We start from the raw sequence: 15,662 nt of genomic DNA, 5'->3' as shown, positions 1-15,662 counted from the left end.
TGTGTCACCTCATCAGATAGCAAAAGAGTGGCCTCCTCCACCAACCCTCCTCGGGCGCCACATGGCACGGAGCCCCTAGTACCTGCCGGTGACCTGAGTTGAGGGGCTCTGATGCACATGAGAACAGAGACACACGACGAGACCAGGCCTTGGGCATTCACCGATTCATAATTTATGATTCCATCTCTTTGAGAGGAAGTCTAAAGGTCCTTGACCTGGGCAGACATGTCATTTTGCTAAGGCAAGAATCGGAATCACGTACTTAAAAGATGAGGCAAGCCGAGGTCGCCCCAGGACCCTTGCCTCCTTCAGGTGCGTGGTTCTCATTTAATAACCAGCACATCTTGGTCCGCACCACATGGCAGGGTAGGAACCACCACTGGCTCACCTGACAAATGTGGGATGTGAGGGACAGCACAGTGCTCGGTGCTGCCCAGACCAGTGGAATCAGCACCACCTGCAAGCTTCTTAGAGATGCAGAATCTTAGGTGCCCACCCCCCACCACCTCCAGCACTGCTGGCTCAGAATCTGCCTTTTCACAGGACTCGGAGGTGATCCACAGACAGCTCAAAGCCTGAGAAACACTGTCGTGAGGAAGTCATGTATGTGAGAAGTTTCTTCATGTGTCCTCAGTGAATGTCAAAGGTCTGCTTCATATACATACAAAGAGATGGATAGACACACAGAGGTATGTTTTTCTCACAACTTAAAAGAGCTTAATTGGATAATCAGGAATGGGAGCCCTCCTCATCTCCAAATTTATCTCTGCCTGGCCCAGACTGGAAGGCTGGCTACTTTCTCCTACAGCCAGTAGCCTGGTTGGTGCCCAGGAGCCTGAAAGCCCAAACCTCAGATGTGGCCCCCTATGTGCCTGTCTTACGCCCTCACCCCAAATTCTAAAGCCTCAGCTGCTCTCCTCTGAGACTACTCCTCCTTGAATTCCCAAAGGGTTATCCCTGCCCTTCCTGGGCCCTGGCCACAGTAAATACAGACTCCTCTGATTTCCTCTCCTCTGATTTCTAACACTAAAGGCCACTTAGTTGCAAGTTAGCTGAGAGCTCAGACCCCTGGTCAAGATGTGGATCTCTGCTGGGAGGGGCAGAATAAAGTCGGGGGGGGCCTGATGCCTGGGAGGGCTCTCGGGAAAAGAACCTAGGGACAAAACTAAGTGTCTTTCTTCCCAAACAGTACTTCTCCCAAAACCTCCCTGGCTCTGCACAAAAGGACCCACGGAAAAGCATACGAAAGGGTGGCAGAAAAGCCAGAGACAGGTGTGAGAAAGGAAGAGATGTCGCAGCCTCTCAGGAGTTACTACAGTTGGTGGAAAAGGGGAAAGGAATCAAGAAGAAGACGTAACCCCAGACTGGCTGGTGAGCTCAGTTCTGATTTGGACCTGAAGGGAGAGAAGAGACAGGCCAGGGTGCTGGGTGGAAGTGGATCAGAAGGCTGAAGAGCCCCATAGCAGGTACAGGGTCCACGCCTACTTCTGGAAACCAGGCAGCCCTGGCCTATAACTTAGGGAGGCAGCACATGGATTTTCAAGGCCTGTTATGGTCACAGGCTAACCTGCATGGAAGCTCTGGTGCCTTTGTGCGCGGCATGCCCTGGGCTATGTGGCCTCCAGGGAACACCACAGAAGGCTGGAGCCCCCCCAACCCCGCCCACCCCAGAGGGCAGCATCGTGTCTAATCCACCCTGCTCCTGGCCAGCAGTGTGGTGCTGGGTCACTGGGCAGGTCCGTGGACATCTCAGCCTGAGCCAAACACTCTCCAAAGGGTCCCTCCTGGCCCTGAGATGCCATATCCCCCCTGGAACCCTGGCCCAGCACCTGGGGAAGCACTGCACACCCCACCGGCACTCCAGCCAGAAGCTCAGCTCAGCAGATCTTGGAGCTCCCCTGCCCGCTCCTACCCCCTCCCCCACCACTGAGGACAAGCTCAGGCTCTGTGCCCCTCCCCAGCCTTGGGGGCAGGCGGGAGTGAGGGCTCCTGAGCTCAAGGCTTTGTCTAGACAGTGACTTGCTGGGTGGTCTCAGGCCTCAGTTTCTCCATCTGCAAAATGGGAGTAACCATTCCCCGCTGCTGATCCTTAACAGGAGTTATGAGGACAGGGTGCTCCCCGATAGGGTAGGGGTGCTTTGGAAGTGGAAAATGGACCTCCCTGTGAACTGGGAGCCTTAGGCTGTGGGCTGAGTTCCTGGGCTGACAGCTTCCTGGCTGCATTTCTGCCATGACAGAGCCTGTCTTTAGAGTCAATGCCGTCCTTCAGACACTGGGTATGACACAGCCCTGCTGACTAGTGACATCACTAGGGACAACCTCCTTCCTTTACCCCAAGAGGCCATGCAGACTGGCTCTGCGAGGTCCCCAAGGGAAGTACATGTGGGGTTTCCCTCCCCCACCTGTGACCTGAGAGGCAGCTTCCAACAGCCGCTGGAAGCAGACCTGGGGAGCCCGCTGGGAGCACAGCCAGCTCCTGGAGGTGGTCTCAGCACAACTGGTGCCTGTGCGGGGACCTCACCCTTCCCTTTCTGAGCCAGCTGGCACCTCACAGAGCTCAGGGCAGGAAAGGGCAGACTAACCCTGACCCCAGCCTCAGGTTGAGCCCTAGCCCCAACCCCAGACCAAAGGGAACCAGAGCACATGCCAAGCCTGACCCAGGCCCACACTCCACACCTGGCCACTGCCCACGGCCTGAGGCCAGCCCCTCATTCCATCAGAAGCCTGAGGTGAGAGTGTGGGTGGCTCAGTGTCGCCGCCCCCTGTGGGCCTCCAAGCCCCCAACAGAAGCCGTGTCTCAAACCCTTATCATCTGAGCAGCTGGAACCAACCTACAGGAAAGGGAGTGAATGCTGGTCTGAGGGCACAGGCAGGGGGTCCTCTCGGGCTTTCTTGGGGACTCTCAGGCTTAAATTTGTTCTGGAAACAGAGGAAAAAACCGGAAAGCTGTTGTGGGCAGATCGGAAGGGGCTTCTTAGCCCCACACATACCTCTGGTGGACCAAGGGGACTCGGGCACAGCCCTGAAATCTCCTCTCCCACCAGGTCCTGGCCCTTCCCCTCGGTCCACCACCCCCGTAGTCTCCCCTCCCCAACAGCAGACACCTCCCGGGCCCAAAGCCCTCCAGGTGGGGATGTTCTCTACAAGGCCGGATCCCACTGGGGCCTCTTCTTCCAGGAAGCCTTGTTTCTCCCCTTTTTAGGGACCATCTCTCGTCTGTAACTTCCTGGAGGATAGGAAAGACAGTGCAGTCAAGCTTAGAGCCAAGGGCCCCTGCTGTCCTAGAGCCACGGCTCCACTCGTTCCTACTGGATTCATTTCACTTCACTGACAACTAGTTCCCTCAGCTGTAAAATGCGGATTATCCTGAACAGTTGGCAACTCAGCCCATCAGATTCACTGGGTGTCTGTGAGCACAAATTGTGATGGTCAGAGTGGCAAGTGTTGCTAGGAGCTCTGCAGTCCCCAGCAGCACCGTCACTTTGATCGTCCCTCCCTGGGTATCCCTGACCCTGCAAATGCTCAGAAATGTTGCTAAATTTCATAGGATCAGACTGATCCCTTATCCCGCGTCAGCCCTCCCTGCTGGCTTGCTTTTTTTTTTTTTTTCCAGAATGGAAGCAAACCAACCAGCTGGTTCTTTCAACATGGGCACTTACATGTAGAAACCACTTTGAGAAATGGTCATCTACACATCAGGAAGGCCCAAAGACTACAGCTCCCAGCCTGTGGTAACTTGAAAGCCCCCCCACCAGCCCCACCTTCTCTCCACCAGACCCTGGGGCTTCCTACTGCCTGGGACAAGATGTCTGAGCTGAAGTTCGGTGTTGGGGTCCGAGAAGTGTCCTTATTTAGGCGGCAGCTGGGCCCCTGTGTACGTCCCTGCAGAGGCAGGGTGAGGGGAAGTGGGGAGAGCCTCCCAGAGAAGAGATCCCAGGAACCAAAGAAGGGAAAACCCTTCCTACCAGGAAGGAAAGAGTGGGAGGAATGAAAGCTACAGCTCAAAAGGAGAGAAGAGGGACCCTTTACTACTGCTAGCCTCCTATGTCTGAAATAACCGTGTGGGTGCAGACACGAGGGCATGAGTGCCGACGGCAGAGGAGAGATGAGGGAAGCAGGAGGGCCCTGTTTCGTGGGTTCTGGAGACTAAGACAGGGATGACCCCTCAAGGGCACTTAGTTGTAGGGAGCCAGCCCCATGGACGAACCCCCAGTACAAGGCCTCAGAAACTTTATGATATATGTATAATTTTTGACGACATAACACATACACATAAGCATGGGTTGGCAAAAACATGAAAAAAAAAAGACAGTAAATGCATAGCAAAAAAAAAAAAAAAAAAAAAAAAGAGGGTCTTTTCTAATGTAATGTAATCATCCTAAATGCAGGGGAAAAAAAGGTTGACCAACCCAGGCCCTGGGCAGAGCCCCCACCCCCACAAGAAGGACTTCCACAAGGAAGAGTGCCCAAGTTAAACCTACAGACCAAGGGCAAGCTCCACCTCCCTGGGGAAGCCCCAAGGAGTGGAAGGATCTGGGGCTGGTCTCTGGGTAGCTCCTGCCTCCCCTTCTATGCAGGACAATGGTCAGCTGCGGAGAACCCTCTGCTGGGTCTCTCTGTGCTGTCCTACTTGTCCACTGGTAGCCATCAGGGTTCTGAGCCTGGGGTTGGGGTGGCTGATGAAGGCAGGACCAATCCCCCACCGATGCCATGAGAAGACCTCGGCTCTTTCTAACCTGCCCTCTTCTTAAAAAACTGAGGAGGCAACACATTTTCTACCTTGCCTATGGACAGACCACTAGACTGTCCTCCAATGTTCTGTACCCATCTGGCCCTTCCAGCCAACCACAGGGGATCGACCTTCCTCATCAGCATCAGAAATGTCCCCAAACCCCATACCCCAACCAGCTGGTCATTCTCGGGATGATCAGGCAAGATGGGTGAAAGAGAAGATGCTTAGACTCAGAACAGGTGGAAGGCTGGGGGAAGGCTGACAGAATGAGTGGGACAAGCTGTTAGTGACTCCAGAAATACTTGTAGAAAGCAAGCCAAATGGCCATGGAAGTGGAGAAAACCCATGCTCAGTGGTAAGGGTTGCCTCCAAACCCCCTGGATCTCAAACATATCAGTGTACGTCTGCTCAGGGAGGAGGAGGGGGAGCTGCAGGAGGAAAACCAGACCCAGAGATAAAGCTGCCCTGAAAGAAGGTAGAAAAGAGAAAGGACTCCCCCCTTCCAATACCCACACCAGCAAAAATGTCCATCTGGCTCGCCAGTCAGGCCTGAGCAACTTGCACACATTGGGCTGTGGTGGGGACATCAGGCAACAGTGCATCCAATAGCATTCATGAACTTCCCACAGACCCAAGATGCCCAAAGGAAATCCAACTGCTAAACAACGAAGGCCCTAATTACCCTAAGGAATCTGGTGTTTTCCACCTTGATTTTGCTAGTGCAACCCAGGATCTGACCATCTCATCCTCTCTTTCTTCCCTCCCACCACGCAGATTAGCAGCTGGGCTGGCTGAAGGACAGGCGGGCAGCTACATTTTAACGGCACTTTAATCAGAAAGAAATCTTGCAAATACCCTGTCCGCAAAATACCTAGGCCTTCTCCTGTGACTCGAGTGCAGGGCCCACACAGCTGTTGGAAGTGACAATGGCATTCACATGAAGGTACTTACAAGTAGATGCTGGACTCATTGCCTCCCATGTCCGGAGACTGAAGTTTCTGCACAAGGATAACGATGATGCCAATGAAGAGAACAAAGTTAACCTGAAGAGCAAAGAAAAATAGAACTGATTCCGGGCCAAGACTTGCCGCAGCCCTGCCTCGGCATGGCCTGTTACAACCTCAACCCTCCCTGATCCAGTCAAAATCCCATCTCGACTTATAATTCAAGCCGGTGGCAGGAGAACACGCGTTTACCTCACCACCTACTAGTGCTAAAATGACAGAAAAGAACAAAGAATAAGAATTTCATAAGAGTCATGAGGAATAGGAAAGATTATCCGGAGTGAGCCAGAAAAGCAGCCAATTTCTGGTAGAGTAAGAGCAAACAGGATCGGGGTGATGGAAAACAACGCCCAACAGATAGAAAAGAGGCTCCCGCAGAGGTGGGAACTGTCCTCTGGAGAAACTCCAAGTTCAAAGAATGGAACATGGGGAACCAGAATGGATGGCCATAAGCATTATTAATTAAAGGAATGCCCGGGAATAGCAATAATAACCTTTACCTTCAGAGAAAGATCAGGGACAAAAATCTCTCTAAACAGTGAGAAAGCGAGGGGGACGGGGAGCAAATAAATGGAAACAAGGCACAAGGTGAGGATCACATGGCAACAGCCTCTGAAAGTAGCCAGAGCAGCTACAGCCGGAGGGAAAAAATGTAGAGCTTGACACTAAAAAATGTAGAGCTTGACACTAACTTAACAATATCTTGACACTAAAAATAATAAATACTGAAGATAAAATAATTAAGCATTCAAATCAAAAGCTAAGGGGAAAGTGCCACACATTTAACTTATATAAGAAGGAAATTAATGAAGATAAAAATTCATTATAAAAAGTTGGGAAAAAGTAGATTTGATCAATAAAAACTTTATTTGGGGGTCTGGTTTTGGTGGTTTGTTTCCACATTCTCCACGAAGGTAGTTCTCTCAGTCTTCTCCCTCACTCCAAGCCCAGGGCCCCAACAGTCCTGGGAATTCAGCACGGAACCTGCTGCTCCCTGCAGACGTTAGTCAGTCCAGAAGGAGAAAATTGCAAGTAAACAAATTTAGGGATGAGAAGGAGAACAAGACAACAGATGTATAGAATATTTTGAATCATAAGAGAAAATCAAACAAAATGGGAAAGTAGAAAATAACAAAATCAAATCAAGGAGGTGTAGAAAATCTGCAAAAAGTAATCAAAGACATAAGCATTAAAAGGCTTCGGGGCCAGTTAACTTTACAGACCAGTTTCATAACACCGTTAGGGAAGATGTCATTTACAGGCTATGTCATTGTTGAAAAGCAAATAAAAAGACAACCTCACAAGTTGCTTATTAGGCTAACAAAACTCCACTACACATCCCAGACAACGGGGCAACTCAGTGGCTCAGTAGTCAAGCATCTGACTTCGGCTCAGGTCATGATCTCATGGTCCTGGGATTGAGCCCTGCATCAGGCTCCCTGCTCAGCGGGAAGCCTGCTTCTCCCTATCCTACTCCCCCTGCTGTGTTCCCTCTCTCGCTGCATCTCCTCTATCAAATACATAAAATCTTTAAAAAACAAAACAAAACAAAAAAAACAAATCCCAGACAACAAAGAAAGCATACAGATACACATGCACACACAAACACACAGACCCAGAGAACTTACAAAGAGTAATGCAAAAACTATAAATAAGATACTAACAAATAGAATTTATCACTGCATTAAAAGAACAAACAGATCATGGCCTAAAGGTTTTATACCAGAAATGCAAAAAAAACCTCAAAAAACAAAACCAAAAAAGTCAAAATCTAATATTTCTTACACTAACAGATTAAAACAATACGCTACCTTTATCCCCCATAAGACTAGTGAATAGTTAAATGATCAAAGCATCAACAAAGACATGAGAAATGAGCAATCTTGGATTCTGCTCATTTGATATCTATGAAAAAAAATTTTTAAGATTTATTTATTTATTTATTGGAGAGAGAGAGAGAGAGAGAGAGAGAGAGAGAGATCACAAGTAGGCAGAGAGGCAGGCAGAGAGAGGGGGAAGCAGGCTCCACGCTGAACCCAATGTGGGGCTCAATCCCAGGATCATGACCTGAACCGCAGGCAGAAGCTTAACACACTGAGCCACCCAGGCATCCCATCTATGAAAATGTTAAACATACACACCCTTTGTCCCAGAAATTCCACTCCTAGAGATTTATTCTAAAGACATATTCATACACACAGATATGCACGAATATATCCATCGTGGCATTGTCCATAAGAAGAAAAACTGGAATATTGTAAAAGTCCATCACTAAGGGAAGAGACCACTTTAAAAAAATGTTTCCAAAACACATTTGATTTCCTAATTTTTTTAAAAATACACACTAAAATAAGCCAGAAATAGAAACTTTCCTAATTTAATGAAGAATAACTGCTCAAAACTATATAGCAAACACCATCCTCGTCCAGACCAAGGAATAGGGGTGCCTGCATGGCTCAGTCAGTTAAGCATCTGCCTTCGGCTCAGGTCATTATCTCGGGGTCCTGGGATCGAGCTCTGCATCAGGCTCCTTGCTCAGCAGGAGGCCTGCTTTCCCTCTCTCACTCACCCTGCTTGTTACTGCTCTCTCTGTCAAATAAATAAATAAAATCTTAAAAAAAGAAAGAAAGAAAGAAAAGTAACCAAGAAAAGAAAAAATACACAAAAACAAATTGCTTCCTTATGCACCAGCTGTAACCCACTAGAACATACAATGACAGAACGAGTCCCAGACACAATACAAACCCAAACTGGAAAACACTCTAAGATTTTATTTATTTATTTGACAGACAGAGATAACAAGAAGGCATAGAGGCAGGCAGAGAGAGAAAGAGGGAAGTAGGTTCCCTGCTGAGCAGAGAGCCCTATGTGGGACTCGATCCCAGGACCCTGAGATCATGACCTGAGCTGAAGGCAGAGGCTTTAACCCACTGAGCCACCCGGGCGCCCCTGGAAAACACTCCAGAGCTAAACTGAACAAGATGATGGAAAAGCTGTACAAAATGACTCCAAGGGAAAGACTGAATCAATGGAGAAGAATCAGGCCATGTTCTTAGAGAGGAAGACTCCATATTTTAAGAAAATCACTTCTCCAAATTAATTTATAGATTTAATGCAATTTCTCTAAACATCTCCACCACCCTCTTTTTGCAGCTTGACAAGGATACTTGACAGTTCACCTGAAAGAGTGAATGTGTAAGAAAATTTTGAAGGAAAAAAAGAATGAAGAAGAGGATATTATAACATATTTGATTTAGACATCGAAACCTGCCACCAGGTTATAATAACTATCACAAGGAGGCATTCACTGCAGAAACAGCCAAATAGATTAGTAGCATAGCACTGAATACCGGTAGAATATACTGAATATTCATGATAAAAGGACATTTCAACATAATTGAAAAACGATGGTCTATTTAATAAAAAGATGAGAGGGTAGAATATCTATCCACTGGGAGAAAAAATAAAAAAACTAAAGATGATTAGATATCATTTCAGATCAAAGAAATAAAAATTCATCTAGATTCGGGACAAATATATAAAAATCCAACCCATAAAAATGTTATAAAACAACTAAGAATACTTCTATGTCTTAGGATGGGAAAAGGCTCCCATAATAAGATACAAGTTTCAGAACTTATGAAGACAAAACTTGACAGTTTGTATAAAATTATGCAGACTTGGAAATATACTTGCAACATACTTAACAAATAAAGCGTTACTATCTTTGAAACAATTAGGAAGATAACTGAGCAAAGCAACCAAAAGAGAAATGAGCAAGAGAAATAAACAGATAATGACCAGAATAAAAGCAAATTGTCAATAAATGTCTGGGGAAAAGTACCTCACTGCACTAGCAATATGGAGAAATTCACATTAAAACAAGTAGCTACCATTATTCCCCAGAAGCTTGTGCAAAAATTTAGATGATTGATATTGTAAGCACTGACAAAGAGGTACTCTTTCCCACCCAACAATTCCATTTCTAGAGATTTAGTCTAAAGAAATACTCATGTTCAAAACTATGCACAGAATTGCTCCTAGTAGCATTTTTTCATTATGAGGAAAAAATGAGAAAATATAAATGTCCAACACTAGTGGACTAGCTACATAACTAGTGTCTCCATGTTGCCAAATATAATGTAGCCAGGAAAAAGGAGAAAGCCAGCGTTCTGAGCCAGTGGCCTCTGTATCTGTCCCCTTCTCCTGCCTTCTGTCCAGGCCCCTGTCTCTTCCCCATCCTTGCCCAAGGATACTCACCATTATGGAGCCAACCACAGGGCCTTTGATCACCCACCACAGAGCCGTGTTGTCATTCATATCCCAGCAGCTGAAAGACAGAAAGATGAGAGATTAAGCTCAGTGCTGGGATGCCTACAAGCCAATGCTGACAGCCCCACTGTGGCCCTTTTCCCTTGCAGCTGTCTGAGGACGGGCTGGCTGGAAAAAGAGTTTTCAGGCATGCTGCAGACTGGAGCCCAGCTCTGGTTCTTCTAGTGTCCTGGTCCTTCCGTCTTAGAATCACCAGTGGGCTCCTGGGCAAGGGCCATGCCCTTCAGGATTGTGAAGGTGCGACCTCACCCTCAACAGCCTTCCTCCCCTCCCCGAAAGGAAAACAGGACGCTCCGAGCTGGGCCCAGCCATGGAGAGGGCCTCTGAAACCTTGCACATTCTCACTAGGATCCGGCTGAGATGTGGCTGGGTAGGTCCATCAGTGGTGCAATCAGGGTACAGTCGGGGGAAGGCGATTGGGGTGCAGTCAGGGGCTATTAACTGGAAGTCAGGGGAGCCACTGAGGCCCATCTGTAAGAACCTTCTCAGGGCTCTGGGCCCTGGCTCTTGGGCACGTACTCACCCTGTGTCATCGAAGTAGAGCCTCAGCATAGCCCACACAGACACACACACAGTTGGGGTCCCTGGGAGAACAAGAAAAGAAGCCAGTGACAACGAGAAAACCAACAGGCCCTGGGGTCCCCTCAGATTTGGGCTCCCAGGGGGTTTCTAACCCATGGGGCAGGTCTCTCTTTCAGACCTGGAGTCTTGGGGACCCTAACTGTTCCTCACACCTCTGCCTCTGCATGTCCACGTATCCCTCAGAACTTTGTCTATCTCAGTTCTCAGAAGAACTCCTGTGCATACCATGTCTTTCAGACAGTGGGCTTTCAATGGGCAGGAAGAGCAAGGAAGGGTCCAAGAACCAGAGATGCCATCAGCTGCGGACAGGGCAGCACCTCCCTTCCCTGACCTAACATTCCCTGACAGCAGGACCAAGGACATACCTGGCCATGAGACCTGAGCCATGTGGCCTGAGCACTGGCCACAGTCAGTGACCTACCCCAGCCTATGATGGTGTACCAGTAGAAGTATCTCCTCTCAGGAAAGAAGGTCTCCACTAGCAGGGTGAAGAGGTACAGACCCTCGATGAACAGCCAGAAGTAGTTCGACACGACACAGTAGTGGAAGAAAACCATTATAGCCTTGCATTCCACCTGCAAAGAGGGTGGGGAAGGTGAGGGAGGCATGAAGCCCCCACTGCTGACTCCCACCCAGCCCAGCAGGAGCACAGAGAATCCTGGGGGTCCTTCTGCTCAGGCATGCTTGGGCTCAAGCATCCCACAGATCTGCAAGACTCAAGGTTCCTGGATTTGAAGAGTTAAAAATGGCAGCACCCTATGATTCTGAGTTGAAGCTGTCCACAGAGGCAACTCTAGGCGTGTCAGAAAAGGATGGGGGAAGGACAAGCAGGGGGCCCACTCCTCTCCCCAGGTTCATTCTCCCCCAACTTTCCTGCTCCTTCTCCTCTGCTTTTCCAACCCTGCATCCTCATCAGTAGGGGAGTACAGAGGACCCTGCAGGAGGCTTCTTAGTCAAATGAAGTTTTTAGACATCAATGGGGAGACTCCTGGTCCCAGAAATCTCAGACAGAGGGGCCCACCCCGGCCCCTCCAAGTGTGCTCTCTTGGGTCAAGCCACTGTGCTCTGGGTTGTTCTTTCCATCTTGTTCCACCAAAACCTATATCCTCTGCTTACCTCCAAAGGTATGAGAACTGGGGAGATGCTCTGGAGAGATCCCAACCAAGCAGCCCCTCGGCTCTGTCACCAGTTAGTGAAATGACAAGAGGTCAGGCACACCCTCTCTCCTTGGGCCACCTGACCCTCCACATTGGCTCTGCCATGTGTGCCAAGTACACTGTGTGTCAAGTACACACACAGACTAAGGGACAGGAAATGACATCGAGCAGGGGTCTCACTGGTTGTTAGCAACTCATGGTCCTTCCTGGATTTCTGTGTTCCCTGGGGACAGTCACTGTCCCAGCAGGAAAGTACCTGGATGGTAGAGGGGGTGGGGAGGTCACAGGGAAGGGGGCCCTGGAAGGGCTTTCCTGCCAGGGTTCCGCACACTCACGGTGGAGATGAAGCAGTGGTTGCTGTCCTGCTCTGCGTAGAGGATCCAGTCTTTGATGAAAACAGAGATGGCCCTCAGCATGAACGACACGAACAGGTTCATGTGGATGAAATTGCGCGTGCAGTGCAGCTTCCTAAACCAGCAGGCCGGGGGAAGAAGAGGCCTTGAGGTGAGGAGCCCCGTGGAACCCCCTCCTCCACTCCAAGCTCTGCTCTGGGCCAGCTCCATGGCTCTGACTCGGGGGCTCCCCACCTTTCCACCTCTCTACATCCTCCCTCACAGCCAGGCCGTTGTTGCCTCGCTCCATGACTCTGAGACACCAGACTTTCCCCTCCCGTGGCCTCTGTCCCTTGGACCAGGAAGACAAAAGTGAGGCATGGGGGTCTCCTGCCCAGGTTCCCCTTGCTGCGTGGCCCTGGACACATCAGTTGCCCTCTCTTGGATGGAGTTTCCCACCTGTTAGTGTAAGGGTGGGGGAAACACCTTCTAAGGGTCCTCCAGGGCTGATATCCAGGGGAGAGGGTAGGTAGGGGTGGGTAGGATAGAGCCAGGGCTCTGAGCTATTGCTACTCTGAATGCTGCTGGTGTGTGGGTGGCGGGGGTGTGGGGTCTTACCGGAAACGACAAAGGATGACCATGGCAGTGGTGAGGGTGACAAGGGATGTGCTGTAACCAACTGTGTACAGGGCCTTGACTGACAAGTAGTAATAATCCTGGAGCAAAGCACAAAACATCCAGGGCTCCGCATGGAAGCTGCTCCAGCTCCCAGCTCCCTGAGACCAGGGCCTGCCTACTCTGGGGGCCCACCACCCAGCTCCACCTTCCTTTCTTCACCTCTAGCTGATCTCATATCCTCCTCTCCCCCCACCCCAGGGCCTTGACTACACTGTCCTCCACCCTCTCCCCATAAGCTTCCTCCTCCCCTCCACAGACTCTCTACTCTGTCAATGCTCAGTAAATGCTTGCTGAGTGCAGGGGCACTGACCCACCAGAACAGGCATCAACCTTGGCCTGGAGAAGTGTCCAGGAGGCCCCCAGCTGGGCCCAGCTTCAACCCTTCGGGTGCTGGGCCACAGGAAGGATGAGCGGCCTGGAAGAGTAGCCAGGAAGGTAGGGGACATGTGGTGGGGGCTGGGGGCACTCAGGAAGAAAAGCAGATGCTTCTTGGCCCAGAATGAATGAACAAAGGCCTTGCCCTCTGTGTGTCTGGCTTGGGTATGCAGCAGGTGCTCCCGTGCTTCCTGGGGAGAGACCTGCAGGCCCAACAGGAGCCAAGGTCTTTGGTGGGAACACCTGGTCACCAGCCTCCGCAGCCCGACCTCTGCCCCCTCCACAAAGGGACAGCTACTCACCTGGTCCCCGGACTCGTATTCATCATAGTCATCGAACCCACATGCATCTACGTAATGAGGGAAGGGCTCTGACCATCCATCCTCTGTGCAGTTCCGGCTCACCACCCTTATGTCTGCAGCAGAAGAAACACTCAGCGAGGCACGGGAATGATTAAGAAGACCCTGCAATTCTTACTTGAAAATTACTTCTTAAGTGGGAATTTCTAGAAGCCGCATATGCACATCTGGGAAGCACGGTGGTTGAAGGTTCATGAAATTTTCCACGGTCTGAGGGAACATAGTGCTTGCTAGTGACCTCTAGCTCAGCCTGGACGTGAAGGACACTGGGGAGGACAAGGCACAGCTGATCTCTTAACAAGGGCCAAGAGGACCAAGCCTCCCTCTCTTCTGGACCTGGGAAGTGCCCCTGGCCCCTACCCCAGGCCACGGGTCAGCACTCGTCAAACGTCAGCGAACAGGAAAGAATGACAGGAGATCACTATGGCAGACTCCAGCAGCCACCACTCTCCAACCCAGGAATTCTGGTCCAGGAATCAGCTCAAGTGACCTTGGGGCAGGAGTGCCCCTCAGACATTGGGAGCTCTGTGCCTTACAGCAGCTCCAGAGCTCCCGCACCAAGCCATGTATGGCTTGTTTGATTAACAAGGACCAGACTTCCATTAACCTAGCGCCAGATCTTATTAAGATATGTATTCAGGTTTAAAAAAAAAAAAACAACTTTTGTCTTCCCAGGTTTAGAGGTCTGTTTCCTCTCACTAATGTACTTTAATTTCCTTTTGATAGACTTTAAAGGCCATTTTGTAGGACACCAAAGGGGAAAGAGTCATTTACGGTCTGTAGGGTGGAATTTAGATTGTTTTTTGCCCCGCCTGGGGCCTTTTAGCCTTTAATGATTGCTCATCTCATCTTCCCCTCTCCAGACTGTCTGCAAGGGTGAACCACAGATGTTCCGTGGAGGGGAGAAGGTCAGAAGCCCCCTATTCCTCCAGCCTTGGACTCTGGCCCTGACCAACCCTGGTTCCCAGACTGGCTTCCTGGGAGTTAACCCGGTATATCACGACATGTGGCAATGGTTCTTTTTTCACAGGACTCAGGGCCCAGAAACTTGTGTACAAGACACTTCCACAGAAGAGGGGCTCCAGCACCCGTGTTGCTGGACAGTTCCCCCTGCTGGGGCCAAGGCCACCTCTGGGGAAGTCAGGAAGGAGGCAAGGGCAGAGGCCAAGACAGGAAACCCCTCTGCTCTTCCAACCCTGCACCCTCGCCAGTAGAGTTGGAAGAAATGAGGCCAATTCTTTTTTTACCAAGAGAGTCAAAAACACACTTTCTGGGACTCTGGGAAGAAGCAGAGGGTGAGTGATCCTGCCACAGAAGACAGCTCTGCCCGGAGTGGGGAGACGACAGGTCTCCATCGCTTCTCCAATTCGAAGTCCTATGACATAGGACAAGGAGGATGCCTGGCAGGCCCAGGGAGAGGAGTTGCTTCCGTCCCCCATTTTGATGCCATATTCCTCCTTCTTCCAGCAAATCCATGTCAAGCTGTGACTGGCGACCTCCTTCCAAGTCCTCTGAAAGTCTTCATGCTCCAGGGGAGTCATGGCCGTGGCCATGGGCCTCCTCTCCTCTGTGCTTTGCCCACAGCAAGGTGGAGGGAAGAGGAAAGGGAAGCTGCTTTGAAAAAGCAATTATTTAAAAGTGTCCCGGAGGTAGAAGCCATTTCCTTTCTCTTATTTTTCTCCTTTCTCCGTTTCTTTTTATAAGACAGTGTGGGCACAGAACCGTATAAATCTTTTTGTTCAGAACTATTCCACGAATTTGTCACGCTATTGTTCTGAAGGAAATCTCTAGAAGACGGAGTACTCTCTAGATTGTCAGAACCTTACAGTGACTGCACCCACTTCACTAGACTTTTACCCCAGCAATTCCATAGGAGCACAGGGTTTTAGGGCACTGGTTCTCAAAATGGGCACCCCTACCCAGACAGGCCCCTCAGCAGCACTGGGAAGACAGGCTGGAAATGCACATTCTCAGCGCCTCCCCGCCCCAGGCCAGCTAAATCAGAGACTCTAGGGGCAGGGAATCAGAGTTTTGATGAGCCTCCTAGGTGACTGAGGTCACAGTTGAAGTTGGAGAACCACCGTTGCCCCTGAGGGAGTTCCAAACTTTCA

General features: G+C 50.0%; 1 protein-coding gene across 5 annotated transcripts in view; it reads right to left on the bottom strand.

Moving 5' to 3' along the window:
- Positions 1–15,662, bottom strand: part of ADCYAP1R1 (ADCYAP receptor type I) — a 46,843-nt gene that overhangs the window by 12,151 nt on the left and 19,030 nt on the right. For 3 of the 5 annotated variants that reach the window (XM_044246322.1, XM_044246324.1, XM_044246325.1), the window contains exons 6-12: positions 13,495–13,607; positions 12,758–12,855; positions 12,143–12,275; positions 11,072–11,225; positions 10,592–10,652; positions 9,997–10,066; positions 5,684–5,775 (exon numbers count right to left, since the gene is read on the bottom strand). In XM_044246322.1, the coding sequence (XP_044102257.1) occupies positions 5,684–5,775; positions 9,997–10,066; positions 10,592–10,652; positions 11,072–11,225; positions 12,143–12,275; positions 12,758–12,855; positions 13,495–13,607 (721 nt within the window). Of the gene's footprint in view, positions 1–2,835; positions 2,920–5,683; positions 5,776–9,996; positions 10,067–10,591; positions 10,653–11,071; positions 11,226–12,142; positions 12,276–12,757; positions 12,856–13,494; positions 13,608–15,662 lie in introns of all 5 variants that reach the window. The other 2 variants (XM_044246321.1, XM_044246323.1) reach the window with 1 other exon arrangement.

This window comes from Neovison vison, chromosome 4 (assembly GCF_020171115.1).
Source record: "Neovison vison isolate M4711 chromosome 4, ASM_NN_V1, whole genome shotgun sequence".
In the NCBI taxonomy this organism is placed as follows: domain Eukaryota; kingdom Metazoa; phylum Chordata; class Mammalia; order Carnivora; family Mustelidae; genus Neogale; species Neogale vison.
This window is presented reverse-complemented; position numbering and strand designations above follow the sequence as displayed.